This window comes from Halichoerus grypus, chromosome 3 (assembly GCF_964656455.1).
Source record: "Halichoerus grypus chromosome 3, mHalGry1.hap1.1, whole genome shotgun sequence".
NCBI classification, from domain to species: Eukaryota; Metazoa; Chordata; class Mammalia; order Carnivora; family Phocidae; genus Halichoerus; species Halichoerus grypus.
This window is the reverse complement of record NC_135714.1, coordinates 174,977,721-175,002,549: the sequence shown is the minus strand read 5'-3', so window position 1 is coordinate 175,002,549 and position 24,829 is coordinate 174,977,721. Positions and strand designations below refer to the sequence as shown.

Sequence of the window (24,829 nt, the reverse complement as noted above, 5' to 3'; positions counted from 1 at the left end):
GAACTTTAGGTTTTCCAGTGACACTCTAATTGCTGCCCTGTCACGTCACAAGGAGAACAGGTTGGCAAACCTAGGTACTGAACTAAATAATCTGTGGCATAATCTAAACATATAATGGTAATTAAGTCTGACAGCTTAATATGCTACTGAAATTTAAATGTACAGTAGTAATCTACAATTAAGCAATCTTTTGTAATAGCACCCTGCCAGACTGGAAGATTTCAGGTATAATACTATGTACTATCAGGTAGCAAAAATATTGACATTAGTAAAATATACTCAGGCTATGATCTGACACATATTCAAATTAACCATTGCTCTACAAGACAAGATAGAATTAAGGCAGAAATTCAGTTGCCGTCCTTCAGCTGGTGTCCAAAGCAATTGTTTCAACTGTTATACATGTGTCTGTACCCAATAAGAACATTTGAGATTGAAGTATCTGACTATATACACTGAATTCACAGATTTGATATGACTGTAGTAAAATTGTGATCTCTCTATAGTTTCTACTGCTCACAGCAGCCAGAGGGATCGTCTATAAATATTTAGTAAATAATGTCAGTTCCCTACTTTAAACCCTATAATGTGACCCATGACAATTATAGGAAAATAACATAGGGTCTTGCAGGCCAGTAGAGAGTTTGAATTTTCTCCTACTTCATCCTGTTTATACTGGCTCTTTCCTTCCTTGGATCCCTCATCCTATTCCCTCTCCCTGGGTAGCTTTTCACCACTCAGGACTCCATCCAACATCAGAGAGGACTCTTTTCATATCCTATCTAAAGTCACCTTCCCTCATCAATCACTGGCCCCTAAAAGTTAGGTTTTTCCACAATACTCATCACTGAAATTATTTTATATTTACATCACATAGGATGCCACTGGGACAGGGACTCTTCACAGTCCTGCCATGGAGAAGACTTTCTTTAAATTTTGGCAGAAGGAAGAAGGAAGGAAATGTGCATAGAACAGAGAAAGCATCTTACACAGTTCTGAGAATAAAGTAAATCTTAGTTCCCCCAATCTTCCTGCATTATGGAAATCCCAGAGACATTTTTTTAGGAAAAACAGTTGGAAGGTATTCAGGTCCCATCACAACTAAGATTTACCAATGAGTTAGGATATCTGATCTCAAGCCAAACTATGAGCCTTCCTCTTAAATAGCTGTGTGAACAAGGTTAGCCCTCTGGTCTTCCATCTCCCTACCTAAAGTTGCAGCATTTACTAAATTCCTAAGACACTTGCCACTTCTAACTATAAACCAAATAGGTTGGGAGCTTCCTGTGGCACATCAGGTTTTACCCCAAATCCACCTTGAAGCATGAATCCAAATTTTAGTGACTCTCAGAAATATATTCAGTTCTACTCTGCATTAGTAAGAAGTGCCTCTTTTACTGAATGTCTTGGGGAGATGGAAAATCTGGTAAATATTATAGTATATAGCATTCCCTCTGAAAAAAATAATCTTCTGGGTCATTTCTTTTCCCCTGTCCCTGTCTCAGCAGCTCTCCTTTATCTGTCAGCCTATCTTACCACCATGCTCATCTCCATTCACTCCCCATCTCACTCTGTCCCCTCCCATGTGCCTGGCTCAGTAAACAGCAGACCCTCTTCCAAGGCAGCAGGGAATTTTAAGTAGAATTTTTGCCTTTCACAGTAGCATGTCCCTGTTACACAGTATTCTCAGAAAGGCTCAAGAAAGGTAACCAACAGTTTTAAAGCATCACTTCTGATGAGATCATTATGTGTGTGTTTCTTTTTTAAATGGACCCCAGCTCTCCATTTCTCTCTTCCCTTTTCATTCTTTACATTTTTTTGGTTTGGCTTAGAGACCAAAACTCTGGTGTTCTGCCTGGTTTTGAACCTGTCCATGGTTCCCTGCATGGTAGCACTGTGTTTCAGGCTGATTCTGTGCATCGCTGTCTTGTGGAGTCGAGGCTCACAGAGGAGAGTGAAGCGCTTCACCTCCTCACACAGGAGGGAAATCTGTCTGTAAACTGAAAGCAAAGCTTAGAGGCTCTAAGTGACACCCTGCCCATCTTTAAGGAACTCCCAAGGCATTCAGGATTGAGGCAGGATAACCAGGGATGGGAGGCAGCCAATTCTGTGGAAGAAGAAAGACATGAGCAGTGCCACATGGGCACCTGAATACCCAGAGAGCATCTCCAAAAGGCTGAGAGCACTAAGAGTCAGAAACCAGTTGTAGTGTCTCCAGAAGCACTGGTGGAGCAGCCCCACCTATTTATTCATGGTTTCCTGAAAGTTTTGCAAGCAAATGAATGTGGATTCAGGCACAGCCTGCCTGGGCCATCATCCAGCACTACCACTCCACAGAGAATAATCATATTTTACTAATGTGGTCAATAAGCAACCACTGGTTGAGCTTTGCCTTTTTTGTAGTTCATTTGAAGTGCCATTTAAAATACACACACACACCACTTCTCAAAAGGAGATGCTGAGGAGGACCCAATGTTTCCCCTAAATATAGAAAAAAAACAAGGATTTGGACATGAGAGTAACTTTGTTAAGATGAAGCATCACGTTACATGGTGTGCTTCTCCATCCTTGCCAAGTTTTGTAAGTCACTTTGTTTGCATGTATCCATCTCTTTTCTTCTTTGTTGTTGTCTGTGTTCACAGAAGGGACTTCAGAGCACTTTGGCAGATATTCTGGGAAATCAAAATACCGAAGAATCCCCATCCTCACCGAACTGAGTAAGTTGTGTTTCAAGGACAGAATGCAAGGGAGAAATCTTTGTCATCCATAATTGATGTCCCAAGGTTCTTTTTAGAATCCACAGTCAAAGGACTGAGGAATCAGAATGGGGCCCAGAGAAACATTAAGTGTTTGACTGGACATTACTTTGGGCTTTTATCTAACTAGTGACATCATCAAGCAGAGACTGTTATATCTGGATGTCATGGTGCAGGAATAACACCTGCCTTCTCCTCTTGTTCAGTTCTCAGGAAAGTGAGACCAGGAACTGGCTCATTCTTGTTTGGAGGAAATCTCCAGTGGAGGGTGGGTGGTGGGGCATGAGTTTGAGATTGGCTAGGAAGGATCTCCCTATACTCACCTACCTACCCATTGTGGGACATTGTATCAGGCAGCTTCCTTTCCTGTAGTGATACCAGGACTGGGATTAGGGTGACACAAATGAGGCATGCAGGATGCAGATGTTAAGGAGGCACCCACTCCTGGGGTCCTTAAATTTTGAGTCCTAGGTGTCTCCCTTGTGTCATCTTAATCCTGCCCCTGAGTGGTGCTCTTCTAAAATGGAAACACTCCATGCAGAAATACCAGAATAAGCTGTTATCTCTCACCAACACCTTATGGGAAATGCACATATATGAGACTTTCCTAGTGAGGAGCTCTGGGAGTAGAAAGAAGGGTGGGGAAGGCAGGGAAGGTGCCTGTGTGCATTTGGGGATATGTCTGGGAGATAAGAGGGAACACACTGGGATTTAATACTGACAATAATTGATGAAAAAAGGGGAAGACATGACAGAGGGGAATGTTGTCTTTAACACAGATTAGAACCTAAACTTGTTAGCCACAGTTTTTTTTTTTTTTACGTTATGTTAATCACCATACATTACATCATAATTTTTTGACGTAGTGTTCCATGATTCATTTTTTGCATATAACATCCAGTGCTCCATTCAGTACATGCCCTCTTTAATACCCATCACCAGGCTAACCCATCCTGTCCACTCCCCTCCCCTCTGGAACCCTCAGTTTGTTTCTCAGAGTCCATAGCCTCTCATGGTTCATCTACCCCTCCGATTTCCCCTCCTTCATTTTTCCCTTCCTGCTATCTTCTTCTTCTTCTTTTTTTTTTAAACATATAACATGTAATGTATTATTTGTTTCAGAGGTACAGGTCTGTGATTCAACAGTCTTACACAGTTCACAGCGCTCACCATAGCACATAGCCTCCCCAATGTCTATTGCCCAGCCACCCCCTCCCTCCCATCCCCCACCACTCCAGCAACCCTCAGTTTGTTTCCTGAGATTAAGAATTCCTCATATGTGACATCATATGATACATGTCTTTCTCTGATTGACATATTTCGCTCAGCATAATACCCTCCAGTTCCATCCACGTCTTTGCAAATGGTAAGATTTCATTCCTTTTATGGCTGCATACTATTCCATTGTATATATATACATCTTCTTTATCCATTCATCTGTCAATGGACATCTTGGCTTTCCATAGTTTGGCTATGGTGGACATTGCTGCTATAAACGTAGGGGTGCACATACCCCTTTGGATCACTACATTTGTATCTTTGAGGTAAATACCCAGTAGTGCAATTGCTGGACTGTATGGTAGCTCTATTTTCAACTTTTTGAGGAACCTCCATACTGTTTTCCAGAGTGGCTGCACCAGCTTGCATTCCCACCAACAGTGTAGGAGGGTTCCCCTTCCTCCGCATCCCCGCCAACATCTGTCGTTTCCTGACTTGTTAATTTTAGCCATTCTGACTGGTGTGAGGTGGTTTTGATTTGGATTTCCCTGATTAAGGATTTGGATTTCCCTGATGCTGAGTGATGTGGAGCACTTTTTCATATGTCTGTTGGCCATTTGGATGTCTTCTTTGGAAAAATGTCTATTCATGTCTTCTGCCCATATCTTGATTGGATCATTTGTTCTTTGGGTGTTGAGTTTAAAAAGTTCTTTATAGATTTTGGATACTAGCCGTTTATCTGATATGTCATTTGCAAATATCTTCTCCCATTCTGTTGGTTGTCTTTTGGTTTTGTTGACTGTTTCTTTTGCTGTGCAAAAGCTATTTATCTTGATGAAGTCCCGATAGTTCATTTTTGCCCTTGCTTTCCTTGCCTTTGGCGATGTTTCCAGGAATAAGTTGCTGCGGCTGAGGTCGAAGAGGTTGCTGCCTGTGTTCTCCTCTAGGATTTTGATGGACTCCTGTCTCACATTTAGGTCTTTCAACCATTTGGAGTCTATTTTTGTGTGTGGTGTAAGGAAATGGTCCAGTTTCATTCTTCTGCATGTGGCTGTCCAATTTTCCCAACACCATATGTTGAAGAGACTGTCTTTTTTCCATTGGACATTCTTTCCTGCTTTGTCAAAGATTAGTTGACCATAGAGTCAGTAGACCATAGCGTCTATTTCTGGGCTCTCTATTCTGTTCCATTGTTCTATGTGTCTGTTTTTGTGCCAGTACCATTCTGTCTTAATGATTACAGCTTTGTAATAGAGCTTGAAGTCCAGAATTGTGATGCCACCAGATTTGCTTTTCTTTTTCAACATTCCTCTGGCTATTCGGGGTCTTTTCTGGTTCCATACAAATTTTAGGATTATTTGTTCCATTTCATTGAAAAAACCTGAGGGTATTTTGATAGGGATTGCAATAAATGTGTAGATTGCTCTAGGTAGCATTGACATCTTCACAATATTTGTTCTTCCAATCCATGATCATGGAATGTTTTTCCATTTCTTTGTGTCTTCCTCAATTTCTTTCATGAGTATTTTATAGTTTTCTGAGTACAGATTCTTTGCCTCTTTGATTAGATTTATTCCTAGGTATCTTAAGGTTTTGGGTGCAATTGTAAATGGGATTGACTCCTTAATTTCTCTTTCTTCTGTCTTGTTGTTGGTGTATAGGAATGCCACTGATTTCTGTGCATTGATTTTCTATCCTGCCACTTTACTGAATTCCTGTATGAGTTCTAGAAGTTCTGGGGTAGAGTCTTTTGGGTTTTCCACATAAAGTATCATATCATCTGCAAAGAGTGAGAGTTTGACTTCTTCTTTGCTGATTCGGATGCCTTTTATTTCTTTTTGTTGTCTGATTGCCGTGGCTAGGACTTCTAGTACTATGTTGAATAGCAGTGGTGATAGTGGACATCCCTGCCGCGTTCCTGACCTTAGGGGGAAAGCTTTCAGTTTTTCCCCATTGAGAATGATATTCGCTGTGGGTTTTCATAGATGGCTTTTATGATATTGAGGTATATACCCTCTATCCCTATACTCTGAAGAGTTTTGATCAAGAAAGGATGCTGTACTTTGTCAAATGCTTTTTCTGCATCTATTGAGAGGATCATATGGTTCTGTTCTTTCTTTTATTAATGTATTGTATCACATTGATTGATTTGTGGATGTTGAACCAACCTTGCAGCCCAGGGATAAATCCCACTTGGTCGTGGTGAATAATCCTTTTAATGTACTGTTGGATCCTATTGGCTAGTACTTTGGTGAGAATTTTTGCATCCATGTTCATCAGGGATATTGGTCTGTAATTCTCCTTTTTGATGGGGTCTTTGTCTGGTTTTGGGATAAAGGTAATGGTGGCCTCATAAAATGAGTTTGGAAGTATTCCTTCCATTTCTATTTTTTGGAACAGTTTCAGAAGAATAGGTATTAATTCTTCTTTAAATGTTTGGTAGAATTCCCCTGGGAAGCCGGCTGGCCCTGTGCTTTTGTTTGTTGGGAGATTTTTGATGACTGCTTCAATTTTCTTAGTGGTTATAGGTCTGTTGAGGTTTTCTATTTCTTCCTGGTTCAGTTTTGGTAGTTGATACATCTCTAGGAATGCATCCATTTCTTCCAGATTGTCTAATTTGCTGGCATATAGTTGCTCATAATATGTTCTTATAATTGTTTGTATTTCTTTGGTGTTGGCCACTTGTTGGGTCCCTGCTGGAAGAGCAGTGGCCCGACTCTGCTACGGATCATGGTTTATGGCAACCCCGAGCTGAGAGCCCACTCCTTGGCTCTGTCTCTGCAGCAGGCTTCCCCGCTCCGATACCTGGGAGCTCTGCCGCACTCAGGCACCCCCGGGCTTTCTGTGACCCCAAGGGTCCTGAGACCACACTGTCCCAGTGAGGGTTCCACCCCCTGCTTAGCCACTGGAGCGACATCCCTCAGCGTAGCCAACTTCTAAAAGTTCTGATTTTGTGCTCCATGGCTCTATCACTTGCCAGTAGTGGCTGATGGAGGCCCCTCCCCCGCCATCTATCTTCCCGAATACTGCCTCAGATTCACTTCTCCGCATGTCCTACCTTCCAGAAGGTGGTCGCTTTTCTGTTCAGAGAGTTGTTACTATTCTTTTCTTTGATCTCCTGTTGAGTTCATAGGTGTTCAGAATAGTTTGATCCCTATCTAGCTGAATTCCTGGGACCAGACGAAATTTAGGTCTCCTACTCCTCCACCATCTTGCTCCTCTCCCCCAGCTACAGTTTTTATTTGTATTTTATTTTTATTTTTCTATCCTTTTGAACCATGTTTAACCCAAGGTGTATATACACTGAGGACATTGATTAGAAGACTGTGATGTAAGTTGGAGTGGTCAGGAGGGGCCAGCCAGCTTCTCACTGATCCCAAAGTACATCTGGTCACTCTCCAGGGACTCAGAGCTTGCTTCAACTAAAGACTTGCTGGCACCAGGCAGCCCTTGTTAAATTAGTCTAACAAAGCACCTGTCAGCTCACTCAGTTTTTGTTCTTTGGCTGGCTGGAAAGGGTCATGATGACATGAGAGCTGCAAGTCTGACTGCCAGCACTTTGGTACAGAATGTACCGTGGCATGCAGGAAAATGTCTAGCAAAGTAGAGGCCAATAGTTTAAGATGACACAGCAAGATTTGGACAAGGGCTCCTGGGGTATGTGAGTGTGTCGAGGGTTGGCAATGCAAGGAGAAAAAAATACATGTGCATAAAAAATGTGGGTTGATATTATCATGCATTGCTCACCTTTTATAAAGACAAGGAGTAATTTGAAGAATTAAAGAACAATCCAATCTTAGTTAGGAATGTATTCTGCATCGTATGCCAGGTAGATTTGGTTTGATCTGTAATATGACTGTCAAGAACTGTGAAAGATGTAAGTAAGACCTTATGTTACTTGCAAACCAACAAGGTAACCTGCCACAGTTTCATGGACACTGGCAGAAGACACAAGACCACTGGGTCAAAGATAAAGAGCAGTTTATCACTCAAAGCAATGGCCATAGCCAAAGTATCATCAGTTTTGTGCTGCTTGCCCAAGGCCTTGTTCCCACAGGGTGACATGAAAAGGGCCAAATGATACCTGTACCCACCATGAATTGCTTTATAGGAGAAGAACCCCAGGCTTCAGGAACCAGAATCTTTTATAATGGGCAGTAAGCATGATTCCCTTTGCTCTGGTGGGAGATATTATCTTTATCTTCCAATGCTATTTTCTACTTAAACATTTTTGAAACAATAGTCTTGGAACAAAGGCAGTCAGTGCTTCTGTTTGTATTCCCAACAATGACCAGTTGCATTCCCTTCAGAGGCTTCCTCCAGGGATCTGAGTTGCAGCCTGGGGCAAATAGAGACATGCTAATGGTTACTTTGGCTACTGCTACATGAGCCCCAATTAGGAGGATTCTCTAATCCCTGCTACTCAGAGTGTAGTCCATGAATCAGCAGCATCTGGATGCTTGTTGGACACCTAGAATCCCATTCTCACCCTTAGACCCAATGAATCAGAATCTGTAACAATCTGTAACATCTGTAACAAGATGCCCAGGAGATTCATATGCACATTAAATTTTTGAGAGGTACTACTTTAACTCATTATGGACCTAGATAACTCTAAAAACCCAAATAAATACTAGGGTATCTATGGCATAGTATTATGAAAAATGTCTGTACCGGGGGTGATCATATGTTCCCATTTATGCCTGTTTTCCCCGTGCAGTTATTGAGAGTATCCCCTTTTACTTACAAAAGTGTCCTGGTTTGAAAGATAAATTATATAAAGGTGACATTGGGGACACTTGTTTGGAGGACCTGGGCCTGGGGTGCAAGGATATACCCTTGATGATGAAGGTACCCAAGAAGGATACATGTGTTTAGGGGAGGAAGATGAAAGAAAGAAAAAGAAAGAGAAAGAAAGAAAAGAAAGAAAGAAAGAAAGAAAGAAAGAAAGAAAGAAAGAAAGAAAGAAAGAAAGAAAGAAAGAAAGAAAGAAGAAAGAAAGAAAGAAAGAAAGAAAGAAAGAAAGAAAGAGAAAGAAAGAAAGAAAGAAAGAAAGAAAGAAAGAAAAAGAAAAAGAAAGAAAGAAAGAAAGAAAGAAAGAAAAAGAAAGAAAGAAAGAAAAAGAAAGAAAGAAAGAAAGAAAAAGAAAGAGAAAGAAAGAAAGAAAGAAAGAAAGAAAGAAAGAAAGAAAGAAAGAAAGAGAAAAGAAAAGAAAGGAAGGAAGGAAGGAAAGAAGGAAGGAAGGAAGAGAGAGGAAGGAAGGAAGATGATAGATGATAGATAAGATAGATGATGATGATAGGTAGATAGATAGATAGATAGATAGATAGATAGATAGATAGATGATAGATGATAGATAAATGATGATAGGTAGATAGATGATGATAGATAGATAAATGATGATAGATAGATGATGATATATAGATAGATGATGATAGATGATAGATAGATAGATAGATAGATAGATAGATAGATAGATAGATAGATACTGAAGTAAGTGTAGATCCTACATTGACCCCAGTGTAGACATCAAATTCTTTGTTCAGTGGTCACCCCTTGGCCTGCTTTGTATGGCAGTCCTGTATTCTTAAGCTTGTCTGCCTGTCTTTCCTTTTTCCATCTTTGCCTTGCAGAAAATCCTTCCAATATCCACTATATTGAACAGCTGAGTGGACTGGATGAATCCTTCTCAGGAACAAGCCTGCATCTCAGCACATCCTTTTCCACAGGCACTGTCTTTTCTGGCAGCTTCTTGGATTCCCTCCTGGCCACAGTAAGTGTAGCTAAGTGCAGCTTGCAGAGGGGAGGAAGGATGGTTCAAGCTTTGGGAAATAAGGAGAATGCCTCACAATTCAGAGTTCTCTTTGATTCTCTGAAAAAGCTTGTTCACATACATTATTTCATCTTTTTTCACAACTACTTGGCAAGAGAAGCCAAATTTTCACAGTTTCAAGATTAAAAACATGTCTGGCCCTTAGAACCAGAACACTTAGTACCAGGAGGAATGAGCACATAAAAAGCAAGGTGCCTACCTTTTAGCTTCAAGTGCATCTTGGCAGACCAAGCTCTGGTTTCAGAGCTTAGAAGACATTGCTTTCTCTTCTCTCTAAAATATCCCCAACAGCTTATACAGAAATCAGCCATAAGGAGACATGGGGACCAAGGAAAAGCTTTGGCCTTTGGAGGTATGAGCTTTGTTCAGAACTAAGTCAACCCTCCCTCCATGTTACCCCACTCCTGGGGTGTGTTTTTGACTACATGGTTGCTCTTCAGCTCTCACCTCCTCTTTAGCCTCTGAGCAGGTCCCTTGCCTCGACTATGGTATTTCCATAAGTAGAGCTAATTCACTGAGCGAATACCTACTCTGTGCAGGGCACACTGTTCCAAGTGCTAGGAGTACAGCAGTGATGAAATAGACCAACGTCTGTGCCCATATGGAGCTCGGGCTCATGGAGAAGAGTAACAGAAACATGATAAATAAGGAACATATGTGGCATGTCAGATAGCTAGAAGGCTAAGGCAATGTGAAATGAGAAATACAGGGATTAGGAAAGGAGCTGAAAGTTTCAATAGCATGGCCAGGGAAGGAAGACAGCACTGACATGGTGGCATGGGAATCTAGCTCCAGAAGAGAAGAGAGCACACACCGTTCTGATCTTTGGGAAGGAAACACACCAGGCAGAGGGAAAAAGGGAAAAGGCATTGAGCTGCAAGCACTCTTGGTTCATTCAAGGAATTGGACCAAAACACAAAATCTGTACGTACCCATTCGTAAATGGCCACAAGAACTCCTCCAAAGGAAATCCTTGTTACCTACAACCTCCCAGACTCTTTCTCCCCAGATTTTCCAAGGGAAGCATTGCAGCCTGGCTGTATATCAGTGTACAGATGCACAGGGCTCTGAACACAGCTTGATAAACTTGTAGCCTTCTGTAATTCCGTGTGGAAGGGGCATCATTCCTGAACTGTGTGGGTGCCTCAAAGGCACGGTTTGCAGTTTTTGGGGAGCATGGCTAGGCCACACACACTGCCCTCATGGTGTCAGTGCCACTGGCCCTGAGGGGATTATGTTGCCTTAGGCTCTGCTTCCCTGAGCATTGGGGGTGGGGGAGGGCATCTCATAAATCCCATCAAGCTCTCAGAGAGATAATACCAGGTCAGTGATAGTTTAACATTCAACAAGTTGGTAGACAATGAATTTCCTAAAGGGTTAGGCAGCATTCAGCCTTGACTGAGCCAGGAGTCAAGTCAGGTGACTTTTCTGGGAAGGTAGCTCTGTCAGGGAAAGGGTTTTATCACTGTCTGTCATTGATATGTCAGTTACTTTGCTGGTAATTAATGACTGGAATGTCAGGCAGAAGGTGACTTTGGATGAACTGGACCTGTCTGCAGGATACATTTTAAATGGGGTTAAGGTCCCAGTTCTCCTCAGAGATCCCTAGATGGCAGGCAGCTTTGTGCCTTAAATTACACTGGAACCTTAATTAAACTCCACTGGTCCCCAGAGGTAGGAACAAAGTCACAGACTCTGTTTAGAGCTAGTGGGGAGAGCAGGATGGGCAGAAGAGGGCTGAGAGAGACATTAAAACAAATGAACACATCATGTCAGCCAGCACAGCAAACACAAACGTGGTCATGGGAGCCAGCAGCTGGGCCTCTCCCCACTCACCATAGGTCTTGTGACCACACTGAGGAGTAGCACCACCTCCCAGGCTGCCTTCAGATATTGTATCTGTGGGCTTCTCCACAGGGAGGACAATCTAGTCCTCCTGGAAAAGGAAATAAGCTATGTAAAAACTCAGGAGTCTTTCCCACAGTGAAGTCTGTGGGAGAGAGAAAACCCACACTGTGCCTGATCCAGGGGGGAGTCACATGAGGTCACAAGCATAGCAATGAAGCTTCGGGCAAATCTTTCTATCAAGGGGGCTGGCTTGGGTCTTGACCTTCTGCATATCTACCTGGTAGCCTTCTGCCTCAGCTCTTGAATCCTTAATGATTCATGACACAACAAAATGAACACACTTTAATACTATTTGGAGTGCCAGTCCCAAATCTCTGGCCATGATGAGCTGAACTAGACCTTTGAAAATGACCTGGTCATACTGCCCACTCTTGATTCCCTTGCCCCTAGGTCTGGTGCTACTGGGTCCACTTGGCTTTATAAGGGTGAGGGTGACTTCCCATTGTCCAGCCACACAGAAAGAAGGAGCCCAAAGGCCAGGTCTGGGCCTCAAATTCTATCATCTTGAGTCTTCTGAGTACTCTTTGATCTTGGGTAGTCTCTTACCTTACACCTGATCTCGTGGAAATGAGAGCAGTAGCCTTGGAGAAGAGAACATATATCCTCTGACACTGAAAACATCTGGGAGCCACCACTGTGGTAGCTACAGAATACATTTGTCAACACTCCAGTTTCTTCTCCATACATATTGGAGCATCTTCATGCTGAGAAGTGGGAGAGAAAGGCAAAGATCTTGGTCTCCCCTTAAAGTTAGGATAGCAGTTGTGGGCTCCATGGTTATCACTTCTCTAAAACATTTCCATGGCAGCCACCACTAATGATCACAGTTCTCTGCCTCCAGATCACACCTACGGGTCTTTCCCAACACAGACCTCAAGGTAACTTCTCCCAATAAATTTTCTTGCTGGAATAATGTTAATAAACAGAGCAACAACTGTGATAGGAAGAGTAATAACATCTCTGAAGCACTTACTTTGGGCCAAGGTCTTTGCTACAATACTTTAATTCTTCTTTCAACCAATTAGAAGAATACAATTATGAGCCTCATTTTACAAATCAAGAATCTGAGGCTTAGCAGGGCAAATAAAGTGCCAAAGTCACAGCATTTACAGATGACAAGCTGGTTTTCGAACCCCACTTTGTATGATTCCAGAGTTAGACCTCGCTGTCATAGTCCTCTGTCCTTCCAGAAAGCTCTTTCTGTGATCATGAGTATCCTTCCAGTGCATTGATTTTCAAGTTTTGCTTAAAGGAATCTACCCCTGGTGCTCAGGCGGTGCTGAGCAGACAAGCAGGAAGGAGCCCAGGGTGCACCTACCCCATCATGCTCCCCTGCCTGCACCTGTCCCCCCAGTCAGAACAACTGCTTTCATCTGTGCTGTGCATGAGGCTTCTGCCTAGGATTTGATGTGAAGGATGATGTCTGTTGTTAAGAAGATTTGGAAAACTGCTCCCTAGAAGTTAGAATATATGACCAACAGAGAGGGAGGCATAAAATGAAAGGACCAGAATCCTGTTCTCTCTTCTGGGATAGATTTCCAGTTTCCAGTCAAGAGTCCTGTATAAGAGACAGGAGTCCACCATCCCACCCAATTTTGCATGTGCCTTTTGTCCCATAATTCCCCTCCCCAAAGAACACCTTCTAGGTGGTTCTTCCAACCTGCTGCCCAGCTCCATGCACCAAGAGATCTGTTTTCCATTGCTGCATAGTCAGAAGTTATAATTCAAGGTCTGTTTCCCTGATGCCCACACTACACAGAAGTGCAAGGGGGAATACAGATGAATTTCAGACAGACTCCCTCAGGAAAAAGGTGGCTAACACCTCAGCCAAGTCAGAAACAAGATGAGATCACTGGTCTTGACTCTGACTTCTCCCCCTTTTTCTCCATTCCCCCTTAATAAATGCAAAGGAATGAATGTGCAAGTCCCGAGGATAGAATGAAGCCTGAATAATGTGCTGTGAAGTCATCACTGCTTTTACTGAAGTTTTGTTTTGGATTTCATGTAGTTTTTTATTCTATCCCCTGATACACTTGTGATTTTTTTCTCAACATAAAATAATAGTGTTGCCCTCCAAATCTGATACAGCTGACGCTAGGGTCTCAAATAGCCTCTGGTGGACTACTGTAAACTCCTTCCCCAGATGGGAAAACATATCATTAGAAAATAGAATTCAGATTCACTTTTAATCCTTTATCAGCTTAATGTTATAAAAAAATATGGAGAGACACTCAGGTCCATAAGCAGGACTCTTACACAGCTTTGTAACAATAGAACTTCAGAACTGGACATGAACGTAGGGAGCAATTTCCTTACAAGTAAGGAAATTGAAGCTCACAGAGGTTACGTGACTCCCTTAAGGTCATTCAGCTGGTTAGTTGTAGTTTTCTTACCATGTAGCCTCATTCTCAGAAGTATTTCTCAGAGAATGTTTGATCTTAAGGCCTTTTGCGGTTAGATTTTCAGAATAAAAAGCAGCAAGTAGGTAGGATGTTAGTACCTATGTTATTAAGTAATATTGTAAGTTGTGAGAGAGACCTACAGCTTCATTGTAGCTAGAAGTCAAAACACTTTGGGCTGCAACATTTTCTAACCCTGAAAGTCCAAATTCTAGTAAATCTGATTATATTAGAAACAGTATCCAAGTTTAAAGGTCTTAAAATATTTGAAGCACATTTCAACTTTCCTATTTTCTTGAGAAAGAAAAAAGAAAAGGAAGGGAGGAGGGAGGAAGGAAGGGAGGAAAGGAGAGAGGGAAAAAAGAAAGAGATCAATACCATAGAACCCTGAATAATAAGAATACTAGATGAGCTCATGGAGTAAGAGTGACATGTAAATCCCTTTATTTTCCCCAATATAGAATTGCAATCCTTTTGATGTCAAAACTGAAGAAATGATATATTCAAAAGCTAAGCCTCTCTCAGTTAAATATGTAAAGTACATGTTTCCCTAGAGCCCTTGACACCAGGATAACCCTAGAATTTATACCTTTTCTTTAATCAGTGGAGAATTATTCTAACAGCATTATGTTTGATCACTCTACACTATGGCCACTTGTTCTTAAACGGATTGTGGCTCAACCTGGATTTACATCCCCTGTTCATGCCTGGATTTCAGGGAGCTGATTCCATAAGCACCCTTCTGGGTAGTAGCAAAATGGAACAAAGAAGAAATAAGGAGGAAACCATCAGTCAGTGGATCACTTCAGTCAGGACATTAGGGAGGAAAAGGCATTTGATGTCATCTTTTAACCTAAAAACTATTTTAAAACTTATTTTCCTGTTATTCTATCTTAATTCATATACCTTATATTATTTCTTAGACCCTCTTGTTCCAATGGCTTCTACATTTTACTAGCAATATTTATTTGTTAAAAACTGACTGCCAATTGCAGTTAGTATTCTTACAGCTGTTTAACACCTGCCTTGTTCAATGCACCCCTGAGGACATGAATGTTAAATTGACAAAGTCTGTCCTCTGAAAGACCATATCATTTAAGGAAGTGTTGCCCCAGAGGGTGATCTGAGCACCAACCAGTGGCAGAACCACCAGAGGTGGCCTTTAAATTTCTGATGCCCACTCCTCTCCATACATTCTGATCCAATGGATCTTGGATCCCAGAAATCTATACTCATGAACATCCTTCCAGGCGATCCCAATACCTGAGAACAGAATTTAGTAATGTGTGTGGTATATCTCATTTCATCCCACAAACAAGGCTCAAAGATGGTATTATCATGTCAACTTTAAAGGTTATAAAACTGTTCCTGGACATGAATTGTCCAAAAGTACTCAGCTAGGATTCAGCTAAGTTTTTAGATAAAACAAAAGGTTGAACATTTAAAACACTATGTATTCAATAGATTTGGGAAAATCTAATGGGTAATATATTACAGTGCTATTTACATGTATGCCAATGCCTAGTTTACACTAAATATGATAGGAATTCTTTGGGAAAATAGTTTAAGAACATAGCTAGGGTTATTCAGCTAAGATTAATCTCAGCTAAGATTCAAAGTCAGGTGTGTTTCAGACAAACTACTAACTATAAAATATAGAAGGATGAAATGGAGCAAAAGCCAGTGGCTGTGGGATCACAAAGAAAGGAAAACTTCTTTCTTTTTTTTTATTATGTTATGTTAATCACCATACATTACATCATTAGTTTTTGATGTAGTGTTCCATGATTCATTGTTTGCGTATAACACCCAGCCTGGTGATGGGTATTAAAGAGGGCATGTTCTGCATGGAAAACTTCTTTCTGATGAGGAGACTAGCATAGAGTTTGCCAACCATAGAGTTTGATGAGCGATCAGTCAGATGTTCCAAAGCAAAGGCATGAAGGAGTAAATATGTAGCTAGAGCAACAGATAGACTGTCGTGCACTGGAGGGCACCATTAATGGAGGAGATGAGCTTGGTTTTATAGCAGGGATATGACATTGAAGGTTTGAGGAGGGGGACAGCATGATTTGATTGGTGTCCTAGAGAATCTCTCTGGAAAGATTTTGAACAGGGATTGCAAGTAAGAATAAAAACAAGACAGGAAGACTAGTAAACAGGCCCCTATCATAATTCAGTCTGCAGAAGACAAGTCCCTGAATTTAGAGAAAGTGAACTGGAAAATTTCTACGACAGTAACAATTGAGGTCATTCCTATTATTTTTATAAGTAATATATGAACATATAAATCCTCATGTCTGCTGGAGTAAAAGTCTAATTTAGATAAAACAAAAGGTTGAACATTTAAAACACTATGTATTCAATAGATTTGGGAAAATCTAATGGGTAATATATTACAGTGCTATTTACATGTATGCCAATGCCTAGTTTACACTAAATACGATAGGAATCCTTTGGGTTTAAGAACATAGCTAGGTTTATTCAGACTCAAAGTAGTTTTCAAAATAAGAAGTTGTCCCACACATCCTCCTTTGGTTTCATTTTGATGCCAAAGATTCCAAAATTCTATTAATTTATTCAACACCTACTATTTGTGTAGTACCTAAGAGCTACGGGAGACCTAAATATTAATAAGACCCAAGTCAATACCTGTCCTCAGGCAGGTCACAATCAAAAGGAGGAGACCATCAGTCAGGACATTAGGGAGGAAAAGGCATTTGAAGTCATCTTTTAACCTACTTAATATAAGTAGGCTCACATCCAGAAGATTCAGTTACAGATGACAGTAATAATGTCAATAGTCCCCTAAGGAAAAATCTATAGCAGTCACATTAAATACATAGTTTTAAATATATGTTGATGATTATTAGGGTATCTGTGGTCTGACATACTCCTCTGGCTATTTTTGGAGGGGGGGGGCATCCTTGGTGTTAGCATCATTACCCACTTTCTTCTGCCACAGTGTGAGCCCAAGGGAGCAGGAGCTGGGTCAATGGTATTTTCTCTGTACTTTGCCTAACCCAGTGCCCTACCTGAACTGAGAGCTTTTAGTTGATTTTAATAATGATGACGAGAGACCCTGTTTTGCCACACTGGGTCCATTTCAAACAGCGATGCCCCCTAAGTCTGCAAGACTGTACACCTCCACAGTGTCTGTGCTGGCTCTTCTGACTTTCCACACGGCTTGTCCTTGCTTTCCAGGCCTTCTACAATTATCATGTCCTGGAATTACTTCAGATGCTGGTGACAGGAGGGATAAGTTCTCAGCTGGAACAGCATTTGGATAAGAGTATCTATGGGCTGACCCACAGCTGCACTTCAATTATGTCTGGAAGAGCGCGGTGTAAGCTGGGGCTTCTGTCCTTAACGGAAACCATCTTGTCAGACATTAAAGTGAGTCTACTCCTATCATGATAAAGGTTCCCACTTCCTTACCAGTCTGGGTTTCTGAAAATGATTCAGGCTATTTGGGTTCCTAGATGGCCTAGAGCATAGAAAGAATAACAAAATCTAATACAACCTTGTATTCATAGAGTATTTTAGAATTTAAAGTGTATTTTCACATATCCTATTTATTTTTTTTACAATTCCAGGAGGTAGGTAAGACAGGAATTATTATCCTCATCTTCCAGATAAAAAATCCAAGTGTGCAGGAAGCATCTGAGAAATCTAATAACTTTGTACCTTAGCAAGGGTATTAATAATTATAATAACTAATATTTACTGAGCATGTTCCCTGTGCCAGTCTGCTTTGTTGTTGTTGTTTACTTAACCTGTCCAAGGATTTATATGGTAGGCATTGTTATTAATTGCACTGAACAGATCAAGAAGCTGAGACTCAGAGAAAAAAGGACTTGTCTGAGGCCACACTTTGTCCCACTGGAAAAGCAAGGGACCCTCCAAGGCAGTCTGACCCAGGCTCTGCTTACTCTTCCTATACCTGAGCTGATAAAGAAATCTGATCATGTCAGCCTAAGTCAGGCAGAAGCGTTCTGTGTTTGGGTCTAAGACTCAGATTGGGCTAGCCAGTGGAAAATGCAAGGGGAAAAGGTCATTATGGCATATGCAGTGGGGCATCTGGGTGTTTGGGGATCACAGTGGAGTCTAGCCTGGGAATGAGTAATGTAGTTATCAGTGCCTTTTGGTTTAGCTTTGGTTGACATTACATTTAGCTCTCTACCAGTTGTCCAGGGCAGGGCATTTTAAGGAAATATTTTTTGTTCAGAGGACATCAGCAGAATCCCCCTCACATGGAGCAGGCTCTTCCAGGTCTCTGTACCTGATACGTCTTGATAGATACTGCCAAAAAGGGAAAACCCCATGCTCCATACATCTGAATTGCAGGTGCAAACAATATGGCAAAGTTCCCTTAGCACATTTTGGTCCTTTGCATTTCTGTGGTCCTGGGTTCCTCACCCGAGATTGAATTGGGAGTGATTATAAGCCCAGGACAACTGCTGCTGGCAACTTCTTGTCAGTATCAGAGGTGACAGTGGACTGGTCAACATTGTTCTCCTTCCTTTCTTCACTTGTATCTTGTCCTCACTTTGTTCTCTACCCTAGAGAATCACATAATGAGACAAACTGTTCTCACGTGGCTTCATTGAATGCATTTGCTGATGCTTTGACCCTATTGTCTATCCATCATGCCCTTGTTGGCTATAGCCTGAGAGCAGTGTCAAGAGGAATACTTGGGACTGTAAACTGTGGTAGAGTAGGATAAGAAGATCACACTCTGGGGGTCACTGAACATCCCAACCCATTATATAGCTTGAAAACTGAATTTTCCAATCTTTTACTCATTGTTACTTCTTTAATGGTTACCAAAATAGCAGTAGTAATAAAAACTAGCATAACAACATGCTATGTCACGCCCACAAGAGGCTCTTGAAAGATTACAGTGATAAAAACAATCACTGGGATTAGATGCTCAAAACTTATCATAAACCTAATTTCCTACTTGACACTGCCACCATAAAAGATATTAGGAAACAGCTTTTGGGTCTTCCAAACTTTTACTACAAGGAAAGATAATAACTTTCCAGTAAGTGCTTGTTATTGCTTAAAGTACCAACAGACACATGTTTTTCTCTTTTCTCCCCAGCCAAGAAAGACATTTGGGCAAGTGTTCTGTGGCTCATTAGATAATTTTGGAATCCTGTGCCTTGGTTTATACCGCATGATAGATGAAGAGGAGAACAAGCCGGAACAAAAAAGGGGAGTATGCTTACTTGGAGAGTGCTACCCATCTATCCAAGCATAAGAGCCAAAGCTACTTTATTCAATGTGAAAGAGAAGTCCAGAGCTCAGGGTCCATAATTACAAAGAAGGGTCCAGGGGAAGTAGACAGTGATATAGGAAGAAGGAAGCTGGGTGTAAATAACATGAATGAACTGATGATCAAATTAATATTGACCATGTAAGGATAATGGTGTCCCTGTCCCCAGTGAAACCTGAGATGTAGACCCAGATTTTAAATCAGGATTCTTTTGTAACTTACCCCTCATCCATGTCTATGCAACTTCTTTTTTTTTAATCTTTATTTATTTATTTTTATTATGTTCTGTTAGCTAACATATAGTACATCATTAGTTTTTGATGTAGTGTTCAACAATTCATTAGTTGCATATAACACCCAGTGCTCATCCCAACACGTGCCCACCTTAGTACCCATCACCCAGTCACCCCATCTCCCCACACCCCTCCCTTCTGTAACCCTCAGTTTGGTTCCTGGAATCCAGAGTCTCTCATGGTTTGTCTCCCTCTCTGATTTCTTCCCATTCAGTTTTCCCTCCCTTCCCCTGTGGTCCTCTACTCTATTCCTTTTGTTCCATATATGAGTGAAACCATATGATAATTGTCTTTCTCTGCTTGACTGATTTCACTTAGCGTAATCTCCTCCAGTTCCATCCATGTCGATGCAAATGGTGGGTATTCATCCTTTCTGATGGCTGAGTAATATTCCATTGTATATATGTACCACATCTTCTTTATCCATTCGTGTGTTGAAGGGCATCTTGGTTCCTTTCACAGTTTGGTTATTGTGGATATTGCTGCTATGAAGATTGGGGTGCATGTGCCCCTTCTTTTTACTACATCTGTATCTTTGGGGTAAATACCTAGTAGTGCAATCACTGGGTCATAGGGTAGCTCTATTTTTAACATCTTGAGGAACTACCATACTGTTTTCCAGAGTGGCTGTATCAGCTTGTCTATACAACTTCTTAAAGCTGAAAGCCACTGTCCACATTGGAAAGATTTACTTGTTTTCTGCTGGACTCATTGGGTAAATGTTTATTAACTGCCTCATTTCTAGACCACTGTGTTTTACATGTATAAATTATGGGAGCGATATGCTCAGATTTCAGTTGAAAGAGCAATCTGACCACAGTGTAGGAGAACATAGAGGAAATGCATGTGGAGGGCAGGAGGGGAAAAGAGAGTGTGCAATCTACAGACAACACAGTAATATAGGTCCAAACTAGGATCCTCACAGTGGGAATGGACAAGATTCAGTAGAAGAAGGAGAGATTAAAAACAATAGAGTGGAAGAATATTGAAGGAAACTTGTTCTCTTTTCTAAGGGGAAAGAAACCAAGCTACTCAAAGTGGGGTAGTCTTGAATGGAAAGAAGATTTTTCTACTCATCAGAGAAAGGAAGGAAAAGAATGGGTGCCAAGACAAACATAGCCATAGGTGAGGGCTGTGCTCAAAGGAATTTGTGTGTAACACCAGGATTTCCCCGTGAAGTATAGGCATAGCCATTGCTGAGATGATAGTGGTGCTAGAGTTTGAAAGAAAAAGTGTCCCAAGTGCCAGAGGCCTAAATAAATATGGAGGTCTGTAGATGACACCGATGAATCGAGAGGGAGGGTGATACGGCTATAGAGCATTAATCACAAAGATGCTGAGGGAGCAGTGATGTTCTGGAAGCAGCACTGGGAAGCACGAATGATGCTGGTTTCTCTCTCTCTCTGCCTGAACTCCATGCCCTTGCTCCAACACCTCCGGAAAACCCATGGAGCTCAGTAATTGGGAGAACATGCAGCCTATACTTGAGAGGACCTCCAGGAAGGAAATGATATTTCTGTTTCAAAGGGAGTCTTTGACTATAGTAGGTCTTGCTTAAACTATTATAGACATTACAGGGGACTCAGTGGGAAAGATAAAAGGGGGAAGATTATTCAACGAAAAGAGGTCAGAGGTGCGCTGAGATGGTTGTTCAGGAAAGAAGAGGTGACCACTTGGGACAGCAATGAAGAAATGCAGGATGAAAGGCATGAAAGGTTATTCTGCCTCAGTGTTCTGACATGAACACTGGTGTGTTCATTAACTTAACTCACATTATTGAGAATTTGCTATGTGCCTGATACTAGGTTAAGGCATCCTACTTCCCTATGAAGTCTTTTTATGCAGGTCCAGGCTCTGGGTGTTCTTTAAGACTCATTGACATTCACTATTTGCTTACTAGTCAAAATTTCAAATAAAACTTCAGTTTAATATTCTTCCCCCCACACTGGCCGCACTGCACTGTGTGTGAAAGTTTGTGGCATTAAGTGTTAGGGTAGGCCTAAGCTAGAATGGAAATAGCTGGAAGTATGTAATCCTCTGATTTTTTATAAAGCTTGGTCAAGTGCTCAATATTGGGCTGACTGAATTCATTAGTGTAGTGGATATTAAAAGCAGAGAAACCTGGAGCCCAAAAGACCATTAGAGATCAGTCAGTCCACATCTCCGTCCTATCCCTCTCCCATTAAAATGATGAACAAATCAAGGCCCAAGGAAGGGAGATGCCATGCCGAACTCAGGTCAGAGATGCTTGGGTTCAGAGGCAGGAGTGAATGTTAGTCTCCTAATTCCTAGTCTAGGACTTCTGTTGCTCTGTGTCAAAGGTATTTACTCTTAATAAGAAACCAGTGAAGCAAAGCAGAACAAAAAACATTTCCTCCTCTGGCCCAGCACAAAGACTTCCTTGTTTGGGCCATTGCCTGTAGCCACAACTGTCCCGGTTGCAGAGGTTTGGGAGTCATCTTTGGCTTTTCTTACAGGTTTGTGATCACCCGGCCAGCCAATGACTTTAAGCTCCTGCCCTCGGATCTTGTGTTTTGTGCCATCCCTTTCAGCACTTCTTATTACAAATTGGATACTTCATCTCAGAGTCCATATGAAATGATAAATATAGTGCCAACATCAGAGAAACCTACAAACATAAATCATTCTCCTACTATTGACCCAGTCCACCGGACTACAACAAAACCTTTGATGACATCTGTTCATTATTTGGAGCCAAAAACTATTTCCGTTAGTGATTCTAAGCAAGCTGTATTGACTCAGAGCAATAAACTATCATCCCAGACACATTTAGGTGAAACTGAAACTGTGAGAGAAAATGGGAAGGAAAAAATGAAGGAAAGCACAGAGGTGAATGCCCCTGCTTCTTCAAAACCAAACTAAGGCCTGTTGATATTCTCCACAAGCCCCTAGCTGGCTACTTGTAAAGCACCTCCAGAGGTGGTGACTTTGAACAGGAAAATAAAAACAGAAGCATGCCACTCTTATGCCCATTGCTTAGTGGTGGATCAGCAAACCCACACTGGGGAGAGACAAAAGTCTCATCCAATCCCACTGGATCTAGAGTTATAAATAAAGAAATGCATGATGAATGCTCTGTAAAGAAAGTTCATTGCTCTATGTCCCTTGTCCCTCAAGCAGAAAACATGTTAGAATGAGCTGTGTTAAAGAGGTCCTTCAGTACTTGTTGGGTTCATCCAGTCAGGGGATATAAGCCATCAAGATAAAAAAAAAAAAAAATGAGAAGAATTTAGACACAAGAGATGAGAAATAAAGAATCTTACATTCTTTATCCTTAAGCAGGCAAATAGTAAACTACTATATTATCTCCTTCCTTTATTCCTTATGCTTTTTCTTTCTTCATCTCTTTCTATAGAAGGTGAGAAAGATCAGATGGGGAGATGTTGGTTTGAATTGGAAACCAGTCTGTATATAACTAAGACCTAGCTATATGCCCAGCACAAGAATGAATATTAGAGTATTCTGGGATGGGGTGCCTAGGTGAAGTCAAGTAGACAGAAGTATATGGTCTTCCAAATTCTCTAATCTGATAATAAAGACCTTGTTGCATAAAATGCATAAAACATTTCCCCATGTTCCAAAATGAACCATTTACTCCCAATGGGTGGTCTTTGTAAGCAACACCTTCTTGTGTTATAGATACAGCACAGGTAAAAGGGAAGACAAAAGAAAATAATAAACCACATTTCTAAAACATTATTTGAAATAATGTTTATGATATCCTTGACATTTTTAACATCTTTTCTGATTTGGTTATTACCTCCATTTTACAAAGGAAAAAACTATGTCAAAAATAAGGTTGCTAGATAAAAGAAAGGATGCCCAGTTAAATTTGAATTTCAGATAATGAGTAAATTTTTAGTATGAGTGCATCCAAATTAGTATACTTTGCTAGCAAGTGATCACATCAACGTTTAAACCTGATTGAGTAGACTCCAGCACTTACATTCTGCATCTAAGCACATAAATAAAAGAAATGAAACAAAACTAGAAGAAAAACAAAACACTCATCCACAGGAAATAGCATTTTATATTAGTTAAGCCTTGGTTGTAATAAAATCCACTCAGCCTATGTGGAGAAAAAAAGGAGTCATTGTAAGGAAAGTTGTCAGAGACCAAGGAAATTCTTTTTTTTTTTTTTTCCTTTTCTTTTTTAAGCTTACCTGAGTCTTCTTCATTCTTCACTTTTTACAGACTGACTTTTGTTTGTTTGTTTTTCATTACATGTGGCAAAATATATTCGCTTGCAATTCCACATTTATAAGTAGAGTTATAGATGCATCAAAGATTTCACTGGCTGTCTCTGAATCTCAGATCCCGATTTCTGAAAAAAAGTATGTAGTGGGTTCAGCTTTGGCCACCCCACCCCAGCTATCAATGGCTGAGGAGCAGAGTGCCCCCAGTGAAGGACTTGTCCTCAGGGAAGAAAGGGAAGATGATTAATGGTCTGGGAAGACATTCCACCAAACATCTACTTCAAAGGCAGTATCATTCCTCTGCCCATTCACTGGGTCATTTTATACACATAGCAGATTTGGTAGAAACAAAATATTCCTGAGAAAAAAAAGTGGAGATTAGTCCTATGGTTATTTAAAAGCCACAAATCTGCTGTACACATATCAACCAATCTGATTAGCATCTCAATCTCAGTTCTACAGAGTAAAAGCATATTCCACAAACGATCTCATTTCCAACACAGCAGAGAAATCAGAATGAGTAATTCTTTATTTTTCAGTATTTTAGGGGATTGGGTACCAGAAATATGGCTAAAGAAATATTGAGGTATTTGCACTATCGCCAACATTCAAGTACTTATATTGCCAGTCTTGATAGATAAAATTGTCAAAATACCCCTAGACTCATGTGCAAAGTGATTCCATAACTCCAGAAGCAAACCCTTTACTTATAAATGGCAACATCTTAATACAAGTCATAACACTAGATCCTTTGGCAATATAGTGGATTCTTTTTTTTTTTTCAACTCCAAGAAATATTTTTCTTTTTTCTTATTATGTTATGTTAATCACCGACATTACATCATTAGTTTTTTCTTTTTTATTATTATGTTAATCACCATACATCATTAGTTTTTTTTATAAATTTTTTTATTGTTATGTTAA

General features: G+C 40.8%; 1 protein-coding gene across 1 annotated transcript in view; it reads left to right on the top strand.

The window, feature by feature from the left end:
• The window catches only part of KCNU1 (potassium calcium-activated channel subfamily U member 1), a 165,482-nt gene extending 142,911 nt beyond the window's left edge, over positions 1–22,571 (top strand). The window contains 6 exon segments of the mRNA XM_036110253.2: positions 2,193–2,231; positions 2,657–2,717; positions 9,608–9,747; positions 17,319–17,510; positions 19,222–19,355; positions 22,166–22,571. Of these exon segments, the coding sequence (XP_035966146.1) occupies positions 2,193–2,231; positions 2,657–2,717; positions 9,608–9,747; positions 17,319–17,510; positions 19,222–19,355; positions 22,166–22,571 (972 nt within the window).
• The last annotated feature ends 2,258 nt before the right edge of the window (positions 22,572–24,829 follow it).